The sequence below is a fragment of the Gorilla gorilla genome, chromosome X (assembly GCF_029281585.2).
Source record: "Gorilla gorilla gorilla isolate KB3781 chromosome X, NHGRI_mGorGor1-v2.1_pri, whole genome shotgun sequence".
Lineage (NCBI taxonomy): Eukaryota > Metazoa > Chordata > Mammalia > Primates > Hominidae > Gorilla > Gorilla gorilla.
Genome location: NC_073247.2, coordinates 51191972 through 51213793, shown reverse-complemented (window position 1 = coordinate 51213793; position 21822 = coordinate 51191972). Strand labels below are relative to the sequence as shown.

The 21822-nt window shown below is 45.6% G+C and overlaps 1 protein-coding gene and 1 pseudogene across 1 annotated transcript in view; one reads left to right on the top strand and one right to left on the bottom strand.

The window, feature by feature from the left end:
* LOC101132325 (putative E3 ubiquitin-protein ligase makorin-4) overlaps positions 1–16091 on the bottom strand; it is a 28844-nt gene extending 12753 nt beyond the window's left edge. Inside the window, exon 1 of the mRNA XM_019019088.3 lies at positions 14593–16091. Coding sequence (XP_018874633.2) covers positions 14593–16027 — 1435 coding nt within the window. The 5' untranslated portion in view covers positions 16028–16091. The remainder of the gene's footprint in view (positions 1–14592) is intronic.
* A 1061-nt stretch (positions 16092–17152) lies between these two features.
* Positions 17153–18649, top strand: LOC101131966 (TNFAIP3-interacting protein 2-like; annotated as a pseudogene).
* The last annotated feature ends 3173 nt before the right edge of the window (positions 18650–21822 follow it).

Here is a 21822-nt window from a genome sequence, read left to right as displayed (position 1 = left end):
ATTTGGAGATAGGGCCTTTTAGGGAAGTAATTAAGGTTAAATGAGGTCATAAGGGTGGGGCCCTAATCCCACAGGACGTGTGCCTTATGTGAAAAGGAAGAGAAACCAGAGTGCTCTCTCTCACTCTCTCTGTCTCTCTCTCTGACTCTCTATCTCTCTCTTTGTCTCTCTCTTTCTCTTGATGCACACAGAGGAAAGGCCAGGTGAGGACATTACAAGAAGGGCCGCTATCTACCTGCCAGAAAGAGAGGCGTCACTAGAAACCAATCCTGATGGCACCTTGATCTTGAACTTGTAGCCTTCAGAACTGTGAGAAAATAAATTTCTGTTGTTTAAGCTACCCAGTCTGTGGTATTTTATTATGGCAACCCAAGCTGACTAATACAGTGTTGTTATTAAATTCTAGCTTACTGCCTGTCTTTCCCTAAGCTCTGGTGTGATTTCTCTGAAATTAGTAACAGGCTTTCATGAAGTGCCTTTTAGAGAAAAAAAATAGGAGATGATCCTCTGGATCTAGAGCTAGGCAGAGTCTTAGACTTGATACCAAAAGCATAAGCTATAAAAGGAAACATTGATAAACTGTACCTCACTGAAATTAAAAAAACTTTTGTTCTGTGAAAGCCCAAGTGAAGAGAATAAAAAGACAAGTTACAGCCTGGGAGAAAATATTTGTGAACCACATATTTGACAAAGGACTACCATCTAGAACATCTTTTTTTAACAACTCTCAAACCCAACAGTAAGAGAACAAACAATTCAACTGGAAAATAGGCAAAAGACATGAAGAGACACTTCACTGAAGAGGATATATAGATGGCAAATAGGCATATAAAAAGACGTTGAACATGATTAGCCATTAGAGAAATACAAATTAACACACACTGAGATATCACTACACATATATCTGACTGGATACAAATTAAAAAGACTGACAACACCAAATGCTGGGGAGGATGCGGAGAAACTAGATCACTCATAGATTACTGGTGGGAATACAAAAATGATATAGCCACTTTGGAAAACAGTTTGTCAGTTTCTTTAAACACTAAATATACAACTGCCATACAACCCAGTAATTGTATTCCTGAACACTTATCCCAAAGAAATGAAGACTCATGTCCAAACAAAACTCACAAATGTTCTTAGAAGTATTATCTGTAACAGCCTAAAACTAGAATCAGCCCAGCTGTTCTTCAACAGATGAATGGTTAAACAAACAATGCCACACCATGGAATTCTATGCTGTGTAGTATTTTATTACTACTTAACAATAAAAAGGATCAAACTATCGATACTCACAACAACCTGGATCAATCTCCAGAGAATTATGCAGAATGAAAAGAAGCCAAACCCAAAAGGTTTGTGTGATCCCATTTATGTAACGTTTTTTGAAATGACAACATTTTCAAAACATAGAACAGATTAGTGGTTGCAGGTGGTTGGGGAATGGGGGTGAGAGGGCGGTGGGTATAATTATAAAAGGGCAAGAGGAGGGATCATTATAGTGATGGAAATGGTCTGTATCTTGACTGTGATGGATAATGATGTGGATACATGAGCCTACGCAAGTGATAAAATTGTTTAGGGCCGGGCGCAGTGGCTCACGCCTGTAATCCCAGCACTTTGGGAGGCCAAGGCAGGTGAATCACCTGAGGTCAGGAGTTCGAGACCAGCCTGACCAACATGGTAAAACTCTGTCTCTACTAAAAATACAATATTAGCTGGGTGTGGTGGCACATGCCTGCAATCCCAGCTACTTGGGAGGCTGAGGAAGGAGAATCATTTGAATCCAGGAGGCAGAGGTTGCAGTGAGCTGAGATCGCGCCATTGCACTCCAGCCTGGGCAACAAGAGCGAAACTCCATCTCAAACATAAATAAATAAATAAAATAAAAATAGTTTAGAACTTACACACACAACACACAAACATACATACACAGATACACATACATGAGTACAAGTAAAACTAGAGAAATCTGAAAAGGTTCAGGGTATTGTATCAATATCAATATCCTAATTGTTGTGCCAGGTGCAGTGGCTCATGCCTGTAATCCCAGCACTTTGGGCTGAGACAGGAGGATTGCTTGAGGCCAGGAGTTTGAGACTAGCCTGGGCAATATAGTGAGACCTCGTCTCTAAAAAAATTTTTTTTAAACTTAGCTGGGTATGGTGGTGCATACCTGTAGTCTCAGCTACTTGGGATGCTTGAGGCCAGGAGTTGGAGGCTGCAGTGAGCTATGATTGTACCACTGCACTCCAGCCTGGATAACAGAGCAAGGCCCTAACTCTTGGAAAAAGAAAATCCTAGTTGTGATATGACAGTATAGTTTGCCAAAATGTTAACATTGGAGGGAAACTGAACAAAGTGTATAAGGATCGCTCTATATTATTTCTTACAACTGTTATTGGCAGCAAATCCGTATGGGTCTGCAGCAACCTCAATTCTTGCCTCCTCAGAAGAAAGAATTTGACTCAGGGACATAGGCAAAAGGAGAGACCAAGGCAAGTTTTAGAGCAGGAGTGAAAAAAGCTTCAGAGCAGGAACAAAAGGAAGGAAAGTACACTTGAAAAAGCTTTAGAGTAGGAACAAAAGGAAGGAAAGAACACTTGAAAGAGGACCAAGCGGATGACTTGAAAGACAAGTGCGTGCTTTGACCTTTTGACTTGGGGCTTTATATGCTGGCATACTTCCAGGGTCTTGCATCCCTTCTCCCCTGATTCTTCCCAGCACTTGGGAGAGGAGCATGCACCGTGTGTTTACTGGAGTTGTATGCATGCTCACTTGAGGCATTATTCCCTTACCAGCCAAATGTCCCTAGGAAGTCATATATACCAGTTAAACTCTGCCATTTTGCCATTTTGCCATTTTGTGTGCATGCTTGAGCCCATTCGCCCAGCTTCTGAGATCTTATTGGGACACTACTGATCACCAGTTTCAGGTTTTTCCTCTCTGTAGGGAGACTGCCTTTCCCTGGCACTGGCTGCAACCAATTATTATTTTAGAGAGACAGTTCACAACTGCCTGACCCTCACCTGATGGTCACCTGACATTCCTGGTTGGGAAGGCCCTCTCCTGCCTTGTTTATGTCTGACTAGCTAGCTACATAACACAACTACATGTGAATCCACAATTATCTCAATAAAAACATCAATTAAAAATGTGGATTACTTACTGTAGGATAAGGCAAAGGATCTGAAAGCTATTACAGTGCTGTGTAAGGAACTTTAAAGTCTCATTCCCCAAACAAAATTGTATTGTTTCTTCCTCTGTACTTCCACTATAGTGCTTATCACATTGTTTCCTTTCTTTTTTTTTTTTTTTTCTGAGATGGAGTCTTGCTCTGTTGCCCAGGCTGGAGTGCAGTGGTGCAGTCTCTCTCGGCTCACTGCAACCTCTGCCTCCCAGGGGTTCAAGCGATTCTCCTGCCTCAGCCTCCCGAGTAGCTGGGATCACAAGCACCCACCACCATGCCCAGCTAATTTTTGTATTTTTAGTAGAGACGGGGTTTTGCCATGTTGGCCAGGCTGGTCTTAAACTCCTGACCTCAGGTGATCCACCTACCTCGGCCTCCCAAAGTGCTGGCATTACAGGCGTGAGCCACTGCACCCGGCCTATCACATTTTCTAATTGTAGACTGTCTCTCTGACCACACTGAGCTAATTAAGGTAGGGGCCATGATTTATTCTTTATAGCCTTAGTGCCAGTTCCATGTGAGCCTCAGTATGCTTTGGCCAAATTAAATCTTTCTGCTCTATGTATATCATACAGTTTGGCATATAATAAATCTTCAATAAATTTTGTTGGCTTGAACTAGGTTGTAGTATAGTGTTGTCAGTGGCATGTGAACCAGAGCAACCCCATCTTAAATAGGGGCTGGGTAAAAAGAGGCTGAGACCTACTGGGCCACATTCCCAGATGGGTAAGGCATTCTAAGTCTCAGGATGAGATAGGAGGTCAGCAAAAGATATGTGTCATCAAGACCTTGCTGATAAAACAAGTTGCAGTAAAGAAGCCAGCTAAAATCCACCAAAACCAAGATGGCAACGAGAGCGACCTCTGGTCGTCCTCACTGCTACACTCCCACCAGCACCATTCCAGTTTACAAATGCCATGGCAACATCAGGAAGTTACCCCATATTGTCTAAAAAGGGGAGGCATGAATAATCCACCCCTAGTTTAGCATATATCAAGAAATAATCACAAAAAATGGGCAACCAGCAGACCTTGAGGCTGCTCTATGGAGTAGCCATTCTTTTACTCCTCTCCTTTCTTAATAAACTCGCTTTCACTTTACTGTATGGATTCAGCCTGAATTCTTTCTTGCACGAGATTTAAGAACCCTCTCTTGGGATCTGGATCGGGACCCCTTTCCTGTAACAATTCGATCTCAGAAATGTTAAAAACTTAAAAACTTGAGGTCATTGTGCCCCTTTGACCCAAGGAATGACAGTAATGAAAGAAAGTGACATTGCAGTCTGAAAAGCTGCCTTTTTGTCCTGGGAGATGCTGACTAGTTTCCTGAATTGGCTATTGTATTGCAAAAAAAAAAAAAAAAATTTCCTCAAGTATAGGGGGCAACTACTGGAGAAAGGGGCATGTCTGAAGTGAGTGAGTTACACCATGAGAACAAGGAAAATCTGGAGTATTTTCTTAGTTAACATTACCCACTAAAACCAAAGGGTGGGAGGATTATGCGTTCCTGCTGGCTGATGCTGCTGACAGCACACTGTTTGGACAGAATCCCAGGCACTGCTAGCAGAAGCAGAATTTCTCTCACACAAAAACATGGGGGGAAGGGGCAGAGATTCAACCAGAGCATTTAGCTACGGAAAATGGAAAACGAAAAATGTCTCTTTAAATGCTAGTGCGGTCACTCCCATTGTCTTTCCAAATTCAGGCCTCCTTAGGGACTTTGCTCAAGTCTTCAAGATAGTTCTTGTCGCTAGTTATGACCAAAATAAAATCACCTCCTTCTATGGGATGATTTGGTAGTTGCTCCCTGAAACGGCCTCTGGCCCCTTCAAAAAAATTCACCTCAGTGGCCAGCAGCAGATGCTTGAAATTCCTCTTTGGTAAAAGGAATTCCCCCTTTCAGACTTCACTTTTTTAAATGCAAATAATGTCAGAGTGGGGGTGCCACTTACTGTAATGTAAATCAGTTTGTCAGAGATTATCAATGGATTCTCACAGGAACAAATATAATACAAAATGGAAATTGTATGAATAAAGGACTGCATTAAGGACGGTGACCTCTATAGCCTATTGATAGAGAATAATTTCATTTGGACACGTACTTTCTGGCATTTGTGGAGCAACGCTGATGAAGTGCAATAATGTTAAGGTAAAGTACAATTCGGCACCTACCATGTTTCAGGCACTGAATGAGGTACTGGAGATACAAAGAAATGGTTTCTCACAATAAAGGGCAAGGGACAAAATACGTGAAGGACAATTACAATATGAATGCTAAGTGCTATGATAAAACTATGTAAAAGGTGGGACATCTAATGGGGGCTGGGATAGACAGTCAGGGAAGGCTTCTTGGAAGACTGACTGGTAAGTCAGTCCTGAAAGATAAGTATGCATGTCTCGGGGGAAATAGACGGGGAGGTCAGGCATCTCAAATAGCAGAAACTGTGTTAGCAAAGACAAAGAAGTGGGAAAAATCACACTAGGCAGCCACGGAGGTGAACATGCTCCTAAGATCTCCCTTCAAGAAAACCTGCTATAGGAAGTGTAGTTGGTCAACAGCTTCCAGATACCTCACTTTCAGGATCTGCCATTGCATTCATGCTGAGGCCAAATTTTTTCTGCTTTACTCCCAGCCAATGACATAGCATGGCAGGAGTGTCACTGGAAAAGGGGTCTTGCCCCAAACCCCATGAGGTCTTGGATCTCACACAGGAAAGAATTCAGGGTGAGTCGCAGAGTATAGTGAAGTTAAGATAGTTTATTAGAGATTACTCTGTTACAGAGTAGGGCATCCTCAGAAAGCAAGAGGAGAAACTCCCCCATCTTAAGCATGGTACTTGCTTATATAGGCTGTTAAGAATAGTGTACTTTATTACAAAAGCTTGCGATCAGCTTGTGCTAGGCTATTAGTATCATGATTTTCCTATGTCACTATTGATTTCAACAAGAATTTCCAAGTGTACTATTATCTTCAAAACAAAACCTATTCTTAAACTAAGAATGCTTTTTGTTCTTGTTTTTGAGACGGAGTCTCACTCTGTTGCCCAGGCTGGAGTGCAGTGGCCTGATCATGGCTCACTGCAACCTCTGCCTCTGGGTTCAAGCGATTCTCCTGCCTCAGCCTCCCAAGTAGCTGGGATTACAGGTGCCTGCCACCACACCCGGCTAATTTTTGTATTTTTAGTAGAGACAGGGTTTCGCCATGTTGGCCTGGATGGTCTTGAACTCCTGACCTCAGGTGATCCGCCCGCTCGGCTCCCCAAAGCGCTGGGATTACAGGCGTGAGCCACTGTGCCTGCCCGGCTGCTTTTTGTTCTTAAAATATTTGGACATTTGCATAAGCTCTGGTTCTTTATTTAGTCAGCATCATTAACTCATTCCCTTGACCATAAACATCTTGTGACCAAGAGTGTCCAATTCCCTGGGAATGTAACCCAGCAGGTTTGGCTTTATCCCACCTGTTTTCAAGATGCAGTCACTCTGGTTAGGTTGCCTCTGACAGGAGTTCTAGAACTGAGCCATTTCTTGCTGATGAGGGATTCCCTAGTGGTCAATGTTTACCCTGGGGCTCTCAACCTGCCTGACAAAGACTTTCTCAGAGAGCTGTACTGCAACCTAAGCTCCTCCTATCCAGTTCTTCCTTCTATCCTTTTCTTCTTTCACAGGTGTTAGAACTCTATCACAGTTTGAAGGCTCTGTCTGTCTATTCCTGCTCCCTCTGCCCTTTATCCTTCTGAGGTGTTTCCCTGAATAAACCTCATGTGCATCTACGTCTGTCATTGCCTCTGCTTTTCAGAGTCCTTGAATTGACACAGTGTTTAAGGAACTACCAGTAGTTTAGTGTTGTTGGAGGGTAAAGGGAAGAAGGGTGGGCCAGGAAGAGATGTCCATATCTAGTTTGGGACCCTAAAGGAACGACCTCATAAACTAAGCTAAAGAGAACAGACTTTATCACAGGCAGTGAGAAGCCACTGTAAGGTTTATGTGTAACCACCAACAGGTTCATCTTGCCCACTGCCCAGATAGAGCCAATTTATCAAGACAGGGGAACTGCAATAGAGAAAGAGTTTCATACATGTAGAGCTGGCTAAACAGAAGACTGGGGGTGTGTGTGTGTGTGTGTGTGTGTGCGTGTGTGTGTGTGTGTGTGTGTGTGTGTGTGTGTGTGTGTGTGTGTTGAGACAGAGTCTCACTTTGTTGCCCAGGCTGGAGTACAGTGGTGCAATCTCAGTTCACTGCAACCTCCGCCTTGACTGGGGTTTTATTATTACTCAAGTCAGCCTCTCTGAACATTCAAAGGCTAGGGATTTTTAAAGACAGTTTGGCAGGCAGGGGGTTAGGGAATGGGTACTGCTGATTGGTTGGAGGTGCAATCATAGAGGTATGGAAAATGGTCCTTGTGCACTGAGTCTGCCTCTGGGTGGGGGCCACAGGACCAGTTGAGTCTTGAGTCTCGGGTCTGAGTGGAGTCACCTGTTTGTCAGAAATGCAAAGGTCAGAAAAAATGCCTCAAAAGGCCAATCTTAGGTTCTATAATAGTGATGTTATTTATAGGAGTAATTGGGGGAGCTACAAATCTTATGAGCTCCAGAACAATGGCTGGTAATAGTTTAACCAGCCACAAGCTGATCACAAGCTAAGATGTAGATGCTATACCTACATCTTAGCAGAATTCAGGCCCCTCTCATAATCCTAAACTTGTGGCCTTTTATTAGTTTTATAAAGGCAGTTTAATTTTGGGGAGGGCTATTATCATCTAAACTATAAATTTCTCCCAAAGTTAGCTTGGCCCATGCCCAAGAGTGACCAAGGGCAGTTTGGAGGTTAAAGGCAAGATGGAGTTGGTTAGGTTAGATGTCTTTCACTGACATAATTTTCTCATTGTTACAATTTTTGCAAAGGCAGTTTCATAAGCTGAAGAACAATAGGGTCATATTTGTATTTTACAAATATTCTGAGTATTGTGTGGCAGATGGTACAGAGGGACACAATGTTAGAAAAGTGAAGCTTTTATTAAAACTCTGAGGCCAGGTGCAGTGGCTCACACCTGTAATCCCAGCACTTTGGGAGGTTGAGGTGGATGGATCACGAGGTCAGGAGCTCAAGACCAGCCTGGCCAACATGGTGAAACCCTGTCTCTACTATAAATACAAAAATTAGCTGGGTGTGGTGGCGGGTGCCTGTAATCCCAGCTACTTGGGAGGCTGGGGCAGGAGAATTGCTTGAACTCAGGAGGCGGAGGTTGCAGTGAGCCAAGATTGCGCCACTGCACTCCAGACTGGGTAACAGAGCAAGACTCCATCTCGGAAAAAAAAAAAAAGAAAGAAAACTCTGAAGCACTCCACACTACAAACTGCAGATTACCTCAACTGAAGAAGTAGCAATGGTATTGGAGGGAAGAAATTGATGGTGGAGATATGTAGGCAATAATATGGCAAAAATTGGCGATGAATTGGTTGTAAAAACGTGTCTTTGTTTGTTTGTTTGTGTTTGAGACTGAGTCTTGCTCTGTCACCCAGGCTGGAGTGCAGTGGCGCAATCTCAGCTCACTGCAACCTCCACCTCCCAGGTTCAAGTAATTATCCTGCCTCAGCCTCCCAAGTAGCTGGGATTACAGGCACACACCACCATACCTTGTTAATTTTTGTATTTTTAGTAGAGACAGGGTTTTACCATGTTGGCCAGGCTGGTCTCAAACTCCTGACCTCAGGTGATCCACCCACCTTGGCCTCCCAAAGTGCTGAGATTACAGGCATGAGCCACCATGCCTGGCCATAAAAACATGTTAAATTAAGTTTAAAGCTGCCTCCTAACATATTTTAAGTTCAGCCTAAACATTTCTCCATACACAGTGAACTGTAGCCTCACTGGATATATAAATATACTATAACCTACTCTGTGCCAATCACAGAGCTTTAGCCAATCACAGGCAGCCAACTGTTCAAACTGTGTTTAAATAAGGCAAACACTGAGCTGGAACCAATCCAGCTGTTTCTGTACCTTACTTCCATTTTCTGTACATTGCTTTCCTTTTTCTGTTCACAAATATTATCTGACAATGTGGTAGCTCCAGAGTCACACTGAACCTATTCTGGTTCTGGGGGCTGACTGATTTGTGAATTGTTCTTTGCTCAACTAAACTCTGTTACATTTCATTTGTCTAAAGTTTTTTTGTTTGTTCGTTTTGTTTTGAGACAGGGTCTCACTCTGTCGCCCAGACTGCAGTGCAGTGGCACCATCTCAGCTCACCACAACCTCTGCCTCCCAGGCTCAAGCAATTCTCCTGCCTCAGTCTCCTGAGTAGCTGGGATTACAGGCACATGCCACTACCGCCTGGCTAATTTTTGTATTTTTAGTGGAGACGGGGTTTCACCATACTGGCCAGATTGGTCTTGAACTCGTGACCTCAAATGATCCACCCACCTTGGCCTCCCAAAGTTTGGGATTACAGGTGTGAGCCACTGTGCCTGGCCTAAAGTTTTCTTTTTTTTTTAAACACACATGAAGGGAGCGTATAAAAGGAACTAAATTGCCAGCATTATATAAAAAAGATAGGGTAAATTCCTCTGTCAACCATGATGGAGCAACAAGTACAAGACTTGCCTTTCTAATGTAAACAACTAGAAACTGGACAAAATACATGAAACAACTTGTTCTAGACATTGAACACCAGGCAGCATGGAATTGCAATATCTGAAAGAAAGGAACCAAATGAAGAGATACCTACTGACTGGGGGCACTTTCCAGAATGCAGTGTGAGAGGGGAAATCCAAGCATAGCACAGAAGTCTTGCTGAGTTGAAGAGATGAAGATTGGAGTTCAGGAAAGCTGAGATAGCTGGAATTTGGGGAGAAGACTACCAGAGAAGAGTGAGCTATGCAGAGAGAGCTAAAATGATCGGCTGACTTCCTTTGGCTGACTATAAATCAATGCATACATAATAGGGTAAGACCCCACAAGATTAGGCAAAGGATAACTACCACAGAAAGGAGTACCACCAAGGAGCTGTTAGCTGAACAATTCTCAGAGCTTTCATAGGACTGGGAGATGTTTGAGTTCTGACCACTCAGAGTGGAGAAACACCAGGGTATTCAGTAGAGCCCAGAAAGTTTAAGCCTCAATAATAGGTCTAAACTCGTCCTAGATGAAAGGCTATTCTAGACCTGCCATTAAGAGAGCTAAAAAATAAGCCATGAAAAGATCAGCCTGAACTGTATGGAACTTAATTGTGTGTCAAAACAAAACTCAGCATGCCTTAAAGAAGACAATAAAATCCAGACCTCAACAATGTAACATTCATAATGTTCAGCATCCAGTCAAAATTACTAAACTTGCTAAAAGGCATAAAAATATGACCCATATCAGGAGAAAAATCAGTCAATAGAAATAGACCCAGAGGCAACAGAGATGAGGGAATTAGCAGACAACGACTTTAAACAGCTATTATAAGTATGTTAATATACTTAGAGGAAAACATAACATAAAGAGGAGAAAAATAGAAGACTTTTTATTTTTATTTATTTATTTATTTAGAGACAGAGTCCCGCTCTATCACCCAGGCTGGAGTGCAGTGGCGTGACCTTGGCTCACTGCAACCTCCACTTCCCAGGTTCAAGCAATTCTCCTTCCTCAGCCTCCCGAGTAGCTGGGATTACAGACATGCGCCACCACACCTGGGTAATTTTTGTATTTTTAGTAGAGATGAGATTTTGTCATGTTCACCAGGCTGGTCTTAAACTCCTGGCCTCAAGTGATCCACCTGCCTCAGCCTCACAGAGTGCTGGGATTACAGGTGTGAGCCACCATGCCCAGCCAGAAGACTTTTTAAAAAGAACCAAATGACAAATATTGTATGATTCCACTTATATGAAGCAGTTAGAATAGTCAAATTCACAGAGACAGAAAGTAAACTGGTAGTTGCCATGGGCTGGGAGGGAGGGAGAAATTGGGTGTTTTTGTTTAACGGATACAGAGTTTCAATTTGGGAATATGAAAAAGTTCTAGAGATGGATGGCAGTGATGGTTGTATAACAATGTGAACGTACTTAATGCCACTGAACTGGACACTTAAAAATGGTAAAAATAGTAAATTTTATGTTCTGTATGTTGTACCACAATTTTTTTAAAAAAGAGCCAAATGGAACTTCTGGAGCTAAAAAATACAGTATTTGAAATGAAATATTCACTGGATGGACTTAGCAGTAGATTAGAACCTACAGAAGAAAAGGTCAATGAATTCTAAAAAATAGCAATAGAGACTGTCTAAACTGAAGTATAAGGAGAAAAAAAGGCTAAAAATGAACAGAGCCTCAGTGGCCTGGGAGAAACAATATTAATGATCTAACAGATGTGTACTTGAAGTCTGCAAAGATGAGATTAACAGCAGATTAGATGCTGCAGAAGAAAAATTAGTGAACTTGAAGGCATAACAATAAAAACTATCCAAAATGCAGCAGACACAGAAAAAAAGACTGAATAAAAAGAAGAAAGGAAAACAACCTCACTGACCTGTGAGACAATATCAAGCAGTCTAGCATACTCAAAATTGACTTTCAGGAGAGGAGAGAAAGGGTAGTAGCAGAAAAAAATATTTGAAGAAATAACGGTCAAAATTTTTAAAACTGGGCAAGGCACAGTGGCTCACACCTGTAATCCCAGCACTTTGGGAAGCCGAGGTAGGCGGATCACTTGAGGTCGAGAGTTTTGACAAAACCCCGTCTCTACGAAAAATAGAAAAATTAGCTGGGCATAGTGGCATGCACTTGTAATTCCAGCTACTCAGGAGGCTGAGGCACAAGAATCACTTGAACCAGGGAGGCGGAGGTTGCAGTGAGCCAAGATCGTGTCACTGTACTTTAGACTGGGTGACAGAGTGAGACGCTTTCTCAAAAAAATTTTTTTAAACTGGATGAAAATTATAAACATACAGATATGCAGCTATGAGAAGCTCAATGGTCCCAAATAGAATAAATATTAAGGAAATCATACCAAGGAAAATCATAATCAAATTCCTATGAAACAATGATAATGAGAAAATATTAAAAATAGCAAGAGGAATTGGCTTTGCAGAGGAGCAAAAAGAGAGAGAAATAGAAAGAAAATAAACTGCAGACTTCTCATCAGAAATTATGCAAACCAGAAGAATATGAAATGACATCTTTAAAACACTAAGGAAAAAATGTCAACCTAGAATTCTGTACACAAAGAAAATACAGGTGAAATATGAAGGTGAAATAAAGACTTTTCCAGATAAACAGCTGAGAGAATTTGTTGCCAGCAGACATGAACCACAAGAAATGTTCAAAGAAGTTATTCATGCTGAAGGAAAATAATATCAGATGGGAACTTAAATTTATACAAATGAATAAACAGCACAGCAATGATAGATATAAAATACCTTTTCCTGGCCGGGTGTGGTGGCTCATGCCCGTAATCCTAGCACTTTGGGAGGCTGAGGCAGGTGGATCACCTGAGGTCAGGAGTTCGAGACCAGCCTGGCCGACATGGCGAAACCCGACAACAAAATGCCCCAAATGAGGACAAAGGTTTTTCAGAAAGTGCCTATACTGGAAAGGCTAGATCGTAAAACATTAAATACAACTGTGTATCCAAGACCCAGTTTGGGTTAATATATGGGATAACCAGGTAGTTTTAACCTCTATGGCTAACTCCATTTCTCTATTTATATAAACAGAGCTAGTACTGCTATATTGACAACTACCAATATACTGCTTTGTCCTTTAAGATCTAACCACCACATAAGACTTAAACCCCTAAACCAAGGTTTTCTTTTTTTTTTTTTTTTTTTTTTTTGAGACGGAGTCTCGCTCTGTCGCCCAGGCTGGAGTGCAGTGGCACAATCTCAGTTCATTGCAAGCTCCGCCTCCCAGGTTCACGCCATTCTCCCGCCTCAGCTTCCAGAGTAGCTGGGACTACAGGCGCCCGCCACCACACCCGGCTAATTTTTTGTATTTTTAGTAGAGACAGGGTTTCACCATTCACAGGATGGTCTCGATCTCCTGACATTGTGATCCGCCCACCTCAGCCTCCCAAAGTGCTGGGATTACAGGCGTGAGCCACCGCGCCCAGCCTTAAACCAAGGTTTTCTACCAAAGCCAAGAATACTGCATCTATGCAGGTTTGAGAAGCTTATCACACACCCACACTCACACACACCATGTCACCCCGTGGAGGTCAACTTCCAACTCTGCATTGATGTTATGCCTCTGTATCTTTTATATGTATTCTTTCTCAATTTTCCTATCATGCAAAACAGTAGAAATCTGAACACATTCATGTTTGGCTCTGGTTACCCAGTAGTACTACTTGTATACAATTAAACGAGAGACCAAAACTACAGAACTAGTGCATGCGGTAGGGATTACATGGGTAGGGAACAAATATAAAAACACAGATGTGCAGATTTAACCAGAAACCTCAAGGATCCACGTCCCATGTCTGGAGCAGAAGGCTACTGGCCAGCTTAGGTCCCTTCACCCATCACTCCTATTATTGGACCCCAAAGCAGGGCCACTGCTTTTACTTTTGAACCTGGGGTCCTCAAAATTAGTGTGTGAAAAGTCCATAAACACAATCTGGTTGAAAACAGATGGCGCAACACACCTAAACTAACTGTCCAACAGTTAAATTCGTGTTACAAAAAAACTAACTTTAAGGCCAGGCACAGTGGCTCATGCCTGTTACAAAAAACAAACTTTAAAGCCAGGCGCGGTGGCTCATGCCTGTTACAAAAAACTAACTTTAAGGCTGGGCATGGTGGCTGACGCCTGTAATCCCAGCACTTTGGAAGGTAGTGGCAGGTGGATCACCTGAGGTCAGGAGTTTGAGACCAGCCTGACCAATATGGTGAAACCCCATTTCTACTAAAAATGAGAAAAATTAGCTGGGCATTGTAGCGTGCACCTGTAGTCCCAGCTACTTGGGAGGCTGAGACAGGAGAATGGCTTGAACCCGGAAGACGGAGGTTGCAGTGAGCCAAGATTGCACCACTGCACTCCAGCCTGGGTGACAGAGTGGGACTCTGTCTCAGTAAAACAAAAAACAAAAAAAACCTTTAACATTTATTTTTGTAACTTTTTCCAACAGGGAAAACAACACACTCCTTGGGGAAAGGTGAGGGGTTGAGAAGACAGGCCCTGGGTATATATTCTTACCACAGCACCTGGAGTTGATAGGCCTGCCTAGGAGAGAACATAGGCACTGCCACACCACCACAGGGGACAGCTGCTATCTGGGGTCAGCAGACCAGCTCACACACCACGCAAGGTTTCTATAGATCTAAGACATAAAATTATTCATCACAAAACAAGTCCCACTCATTTTCAGAGTCTGTCAGTTCGTCGTCCCCACCTGCAGCCTAAAGCATAAGCAACATCTCACCCAGCTCAAAGGTGACAGCCTCTTCTTCATCGTCAAAGGGGTTGCTGTTCGCTCCTTCCTCAAAGAATTCCCAGAAGTGGTTCCTTCGTTGGCCTGGGTTTCTGCTTGATGTTCCCACTTGCTGTCTCTGTGGCTCCTCTCTACGGCCATCAGGGTACATATGCTTGTAAAAACAGTTCTCTCCAAATGGGCAGCTCCCACGTCCTTCATCAAAATACTTGCATGCCTTGTCGCTCATTGCCTCCTTGTATTTCTGAATGAGTTTCTGCTTCTCTTCTTTCTCCTCCACCCAGTACTCACTTGGAATGACAAAGTTAGATGTGATTCGGCATTGTGGGCAGGACTTGACGATCCTGCTCTCAAATTCCTTAGCACTCCTCCACTTGCGAATGCACTTGAGACAGAAGGTGTGGTTGCAGTTGGAGAGGATCCCGAAGCGGTGCTCGTTGGGGTTGGCTTTCTCATAGATCACCTCCATGCAGATCCCACACACCTTGTCCTTGCTGCGCTGCACAGCAAATGAGAACTCCATGTCTTTCTCATGGGCTTCAGTGCACGCTTGTATATGCTGTGATCTCTGGGCAGCATCCATCGGATGCAGGACCTGCAGCCCACACATGTCACATAAATCTCCGTGAAGATACACACAGTTCTCCCCATATCGGCACTGTCCCACCGCAGCATAGGGGCACAGCTGCTTCTTTGTTTCCACGGCGGTTTGCTCTTCCTCTGATTCTTCCTTGGTCACTGAGCCCTGCAGGGGTGCTTCAGTGCAGGAAGGCACAGTACGGCCACAGTAGGGTTGCCCAGGAACGAACTCAATGGCATTCGCCCAGTCCTCTGAACCTGCTACTACAGTTGCAAAGTTTGAATTTCTTGACTCAGCTTCGTTTGTATTCATTTCAACAAGTGGTCCAACTATTGATGAGAGACTTGAGGAAGCAGCAAGGGATGACTTTGTAGTTAGCTCTGTAGCAGGTGCTTCTTCCTGTTTCAGTGGCTTGCTATGTTCACATCTGCAGCGGTCTCCATAAACACAGCACCCTCGCTGAAAATACTTGCACACTACACCACACAGACGGTCAGAGAGGTCATGGGAGTAGCGACAGTTATCTCCTTCCTTACAAATCCCATACTTAAAATATCTACAAGTGACCTGTTTAGTCCAGCTGTCGCCGCTGCTGTCGCCGCTGCCATCGCATGCGTCGCTGCCGCCGCACGCACCGCTGCCGTCATACGCGCCACTATCGCCCCTGCCGCCGCTACCGTCGCTACCGTCGCTGCCGTCGCTGCCGCCGACCCCTCCGCCCGCCCTCGGGGACGGGGCGGTGACTGTGGGGATCGGAGTTGGGGAGACTGCTGCCGCCGCCTCCGCCGCTGCCGCTCCTGCTCCTGATGTTGTGGCTGTTGTTCCGGGAGCTGCAGCCTCCGCCATTACTGCTTATCCTACGCTCCAAAGGCCCCAGAACGCCCCGGAACGCCCCGGAACTTCCGGGATCACAGAGGTCCAAAAGCCCCGGAACTTCCGGGATCATATAGGGCCAAAGGACCCGGAACTTCCGGGATCACATAGTTCCGGTCCGGCTGTGGGAAGAAGATGGCGAGGACAGGCGAGGGGAGGGGAAGGAGACTGAGGCATCCGCTCGGTCCCTGCCGGCTCCGCCTCTTTTTGTTTAAGAGAGTTTTTTCTCCTTCTGCATGTATCCTTTGTTGGGAGACAGTTCTTCATAGGTCTTGTGTGCTTGCACATCTTGCAAGTAAGGCACTGTACTGTCCTTTGTTCTGGACTATCTTTTCCAGGATATTTGTATACAGTGCATCCTTGAAAGACAGAGGTAGTGTCTCCCTCCAAAAAAAAGGGCAAGCATGCTTACTGTCCACTGTAATAAAAATAGCCTCCCTCTGGAGTGAAGGGCAGGAATGATTACTGCCCATTATGAAAGGTTCAGATTCCCTAAGTCCAGGGTTTCTCTCCTATAATGTAATCCACTGCACGTGCAGGTGTTACCTGGTCCTCTTTAGAGTTGCCCTGTGAGAATGTGTTGAGCAGGCTTACAGATTTGGCTGGTAAGAGGACAACAAGCACTGATTAGATTCAGACAGTTTATTACATAGACAGAAAAAGAAACAACAGCATGGTGTCAGCTCCCTGCATTCCTTGTCCCACAATAGGACACCCAAACAAAAGAGGCCAAATGACAAGAAACATGAGTGTTGGGGCACCCTGTTGCTGAGAAGTCATTTCATTTTTCTTTCTTTCTTTCTTTCTTTCTTTTTTTTTTTTTTTTTTTTTTTTTTGAGACAGTCTTGCTCTGTTGCCCAGGCTGCAGTGCAGTGGGGCATGATCTTGGCTCACTGTAACCTCCACCTCCCGGGTTCAAGTGATTCTCCTGCCTCAGCTTCCCGAGTAGCTGGGATTACAGGCACACATCACCACGCCAAGCTAATTTTTGTATTTTTAGTAGAGACAGGGTTTCACCATGTTGGCCAGGCTGGTCTGGAACTCCTGACCTCAAGTGATCCGCCCGCTGCGGCCTCCCAAAGTGCTGGGATTATAGGCATGAGCCACCGCGCCAGAGGAGCCATTTCTATACTGCTGCTAAGTAGTTTTATAGCCTGCAGCTTAGCCTCCCTAAGGGAGAGGGGACAAGCTGGAAAGTCCCACACCTCATTGGAACCAAGAGGCCATGAGAAACTCCCTCAAGATAGAGAGCCGACAGGGCCCGGGCACCGAAGTTGCCGGCCGCCGTGCGGCCTCCCAGGCAGGCCCACAGTCACGTGCGGGGACCCGGGGTCGGGAGGCCGGGAGGGGGCCCCGCGCGCAGCTGCAGAGCTCTGCGGCCTGTGCTACCAGGTCGGGTAGCGGCTGCGGCGCCTGCAGGACCAGCTGGCCGCCCGCGACTCCCTCATCGCGTGCCTCCGCGCCAGGCTGGCCGCGCTGGAGGGGTACACTGCGCCGTCCCTGGTGGACGCGCTGCTGGAGCAGGTGGCGCACTTCCGGGAGCAGCTGCAGCGGCAGGAGAACGGCGCCGCGGAGGCCCAGATGCGCCAGGAAATTGAGAGGCTTACTGAACGACTAGAAGCGAAAGAGAGGGAGATGCAGCAGCTGCTGAGCCAGCCACAGCACGAGCGAGAGAAGGAAGTCGTCCTGATGCGGAGGAGCATGGCGGAGGGCGAACTGGCCCACCCCGCCAGTGACGTTCTGTGCAGCTCCTTGGCCAATGAGACCCACCAGCTGCGGAGGACGCTGACCTCCACTGCCCACATGTGTCAGCATCTGGCCAAGTGTCTGGATGAACGACAGCATGCACAAAGGAACGTGGGGGAGAGAAGTCCTGAAAGTCAGAACATACAGGTAGGGACACCTCTGTCCAGAGTGTTACTGAGGAAGAAAATGAACTGTTAAAACAGAACGTGACTCACGTTGAAGACCTCAATGCCAAGTGGCAGCTATACGATGCCAGCAGGGACGAATACATGAGGGGGCTCCATGCACAGCTCAGGGGGCTGCAGACCCCCCATGAGCCCGAGCTGATGAGGAAAGAGATCTCCCGGCTCAACAGATAGTTGGAAGAGAAAATAAACGACTGTGCAGAATTGAAGTAGAAGCTGGCAGCCTCGAGGACGGCACGGGATGCTGCACTGGAATGGGTGCAGATACTGGAATAGCAGATTCTCGCGTACAAGGATGACTTCATGTCAGAAAGGGCAGATCGGGAACAGGCTCAAGGTAGGATTCAGGAACTGGAGGAAAAGGTCACCTCTTTGCTGCACCAGGTGTCCTGGAGACAGGATTCTCAAGAGCCAGACGCCGGCTGGATTCACGCTGGGAGCAAAACTGCCAAGTACTTGGCCACCGATGCAGTGGAGCTTATGGTGCCTGGTGGCTGGAGGCCTGGGACTGGGTCCCAGGCAGTTGGAACCCCCTGCAGAGGGCGGGCATCCTGGCGCAGCCCAGAGAGGCCAGGGGGACCTTCAGTGCCCTCACTGCCTGCAGTGCTTCAGTGATGAACAAGGTGAAGAGCTCCTCAGGCACGTGGCTGAGTGCTGCCAGTGACCAAGATTCCACCCATGCCCTTGCGGCCCCCTGGCCCGGCACAGCTGCCCTCAGGGACAGGGTGGGTGCTCTCAGATGCCATGGATTAAGCTCTACTGAGATCCAAGTCCCCTAGAATAGGTGCGGGGCACTGTGATCGTTCACTTTGGTCTCCCTTTGGCTATGGAACAGGCTGGGTCACAGGGAACTCCCAGCGAGGCTAGAGTCTGGAGGTGGAGATGGGGTCAGGAACATCTGGCAGAGGGAGGTCCTAGTCTTGTGTCTCCATCAGGCTGAAGCCAGAGCAATCTGGGGCTGGTGTGCCAGCCCCTCCCCCAGCCTGCACCTGGGTATGCCACAGCTTGCCAGAAAGGGGTGGCTGCCTATGGGAGCCACTTGTATGGTCCCCAGGGTGGAAGCCCCATCCTGTTCTATAGAATAAGGTGTCTCCTCTCTGCCTTGAACCAGGAGGTTTGTCAAATGGAGTATTGTGGCTGCACATCACACTAGGGGGCCCATCCCCATCATTGCAGAGCCACATGTCTGCACTGAAAAACTGCATCACAATAGCATTTGTCATATATCCAGAAGTTAAAGCACACTTATTTTATCCACCTATTTTTATAATAAATGTTCTTGCTACTGTGAAAAAAAAATAGAAAGGCAAGTGAGAAATGGCGGTATGGCAGCTCCTCACAAGACTGCCTATCCTCTCATGCTTGGGGAGGATCACAGAGCCTTCTGCCACGGCATGGATCGGCTTGCAGTTGAGCTTTGCTTACATGGCCTATGAGGATATATGCACGGTTTTCAGGGCACCAGCACAGAGGAGTTCCCCTACATAATCGGGCCTCAAGAAACTGGTGCCAAAATGTTGATATCTGGTGACTGGCCTTTCTACAGTAAAACACTGTCCATCTCTGAGTGTCATGTTTTCTACCAGATTCCATGAAACTGTGGTGGGCTGACTTGTTAGCTTGTTGAGTAGGACAAAATCTCAGACCTTTTATAGTTCTTGACAGCTTTAGTGAGGAGGGTGGGATACTGACAGAAACATGGCTTTCTAGAAGGAGAAGGATGAGGATATTGTGGGTAAATTTAATGAAATTTGAGGGCCGGGCGTGGTGGCTCACACCTGTAATCCCAGCAATTTGTGAGGCCAAGGCAAGCAGATTGCTTGAGCTCAGGAGTTTGAGACCAGCCTGGGCAACATGGCAAAACCTTGCCTCTACGAAAAATACAAAAATTAGCTGGGCATGGTGACGTGTGCCTGTGGTCCCAGCTGCTCGGGAGGCTGAGGTGGGAGAATCGCTCGAACCTGGGAAGTCGAGGCTGCAGTGAGCCAAGAGCGCGCCACTGCACTCCAGCCTGGGCAACAGAGCGAGACCCTGTTTCAAAAAAAAAAGAAAACAAATTTGAAGAAAGTCGCTGAAATATGTTGACCAAATTATCTGCTCAACTAGGCCATAAATAGTTCTTCACTTTATTGCCTGTTCATGATGGGGATTGAAGAGGTGGATGCAGGCTGAGTACCAGGAAGCAGATTCAAAGACCCCTGCTCAAATGGTGCCCTGGTTCTTGCTAACTCTAATGCAGGTGTAGAACTTCCTGAACAATTTGGAGTTACCCTCAGGTCTGCCCCACTGTAACAACTAGTACTAGGTATTGTCTGGTGCACATAAAAGATTCTGCCCTCTTTTAGACAACAATTGCAGAGATGTGTGGAAGGAGGGAAATTCATGACCACTATGGGCAGAAACCAGGCACATCATTAGGAGTTTGGCTGGTTCACTTGGGAGATGAGGAAGTGCGGCTAGTAATGCTTGTCAAGGAAGAATGGCAACGTAAACTGGGTCTTATGGCTCAGCCCCTCCTGCGGTCCATCGTGTCTGCCTTAGATCCACTAGGAGAGAACAGTAGAAGGTCTTAGAAGTTTTTTTTTTGTTTTTGTTTGTTTGTTTGTTTGTTTGTTTTGCAATAGATCCTGGCTGCAATAAGGGAGCTGTGGGCCTTTCAGGGAGATTTCCCTGAAACAGACAAACTCCTATGGGAAACCGTAGATGAGGCATTGAGTAGTATTCAGGCTCTCACTGCCTTGAATTTGGGTTTACAGTGCTGGCAAAGGTGACCCACTGGAGAATGAGAAGCTGACCCCATCAAACCTAGGTAGATGCTGCTGCCCTGGAAAACTTCGCTTGTGTTGAAACCAGGTGAGAGCATAAGAGATGTTATCTTGGTGATGGGGCAGCAGAGGCCCTGAATTAAAGTGGAATTCTCAAAGAAGGTTGCTGCTGTGCAAGCCTGGGTCAAGTCAGCTAGGGGTCACAAACCCAATAGCTTCAGCTAGAAAACATGCAGCTATGACTGAGTGAAGGGGTCTCCAAAGCTGAAATTGGTAGTGTCAACCATCAGGATCTCTACTCAGTCAGTATAAAGTGTGAGTAGGAAAAAACACTGAAAGATTTTTGGTTGCACCATAAGCTTCTGCCACACTCCCTAAATGCAAAGTTTTTTATTTAATAGCTTAGAGCCACTCTCTCCCTCCATGTCCCTGATCCCTCCCCACTCCTCTACCCCAAACTCAGCTACTTTAAAAAGAAAGATTATTAGAGGTGGGGCCAAGATTTTCCTGACCCTAAAGAAAATTGAAAACCATGTCTACTCATCCAAGGGGAATTTGGGGAAAGTGAGGAATTCAAACTGCTATGGCTCTGTTGAATACAGGTGCTCAAGTCACTATCCTACCCAGACCTGGGGAAGGCAAAAGCCCTCAGATCCAGCTAATGGTGCTTAGGCAGGGTTCACAGTGAAGAAAGAAATCTAACTTGTGGGTAGGGTCCATTGGGCCAATTCAATGCACTGTGGTTTTTACTTCTGCATCTGAATGTACAGTAGGAATTGATGTATTGTATCCCCATCCCATAAGTGCCAGGGTTGAGTGAGGGGAGATTTTCAGGATTCAGAGGAGTGGCATATAGAGAAATGTTTATGGGAGGTATACATTGCTTCTCAGCCCACCTCTCTGTCTCCTCCCTGATGGTCCAACAGAAGCTAAAGAACCCCAGGAAGAGAAAGGGAAATCATAGCCTTGATTAAGGACTTAAAGGCATCAGAGGTGGAAAATAAGGCATTATCTCAATATAATAACCCTGTATGGCCAGTGAAGCAGGTGGTGAAGGCTTACAGTAGATTAT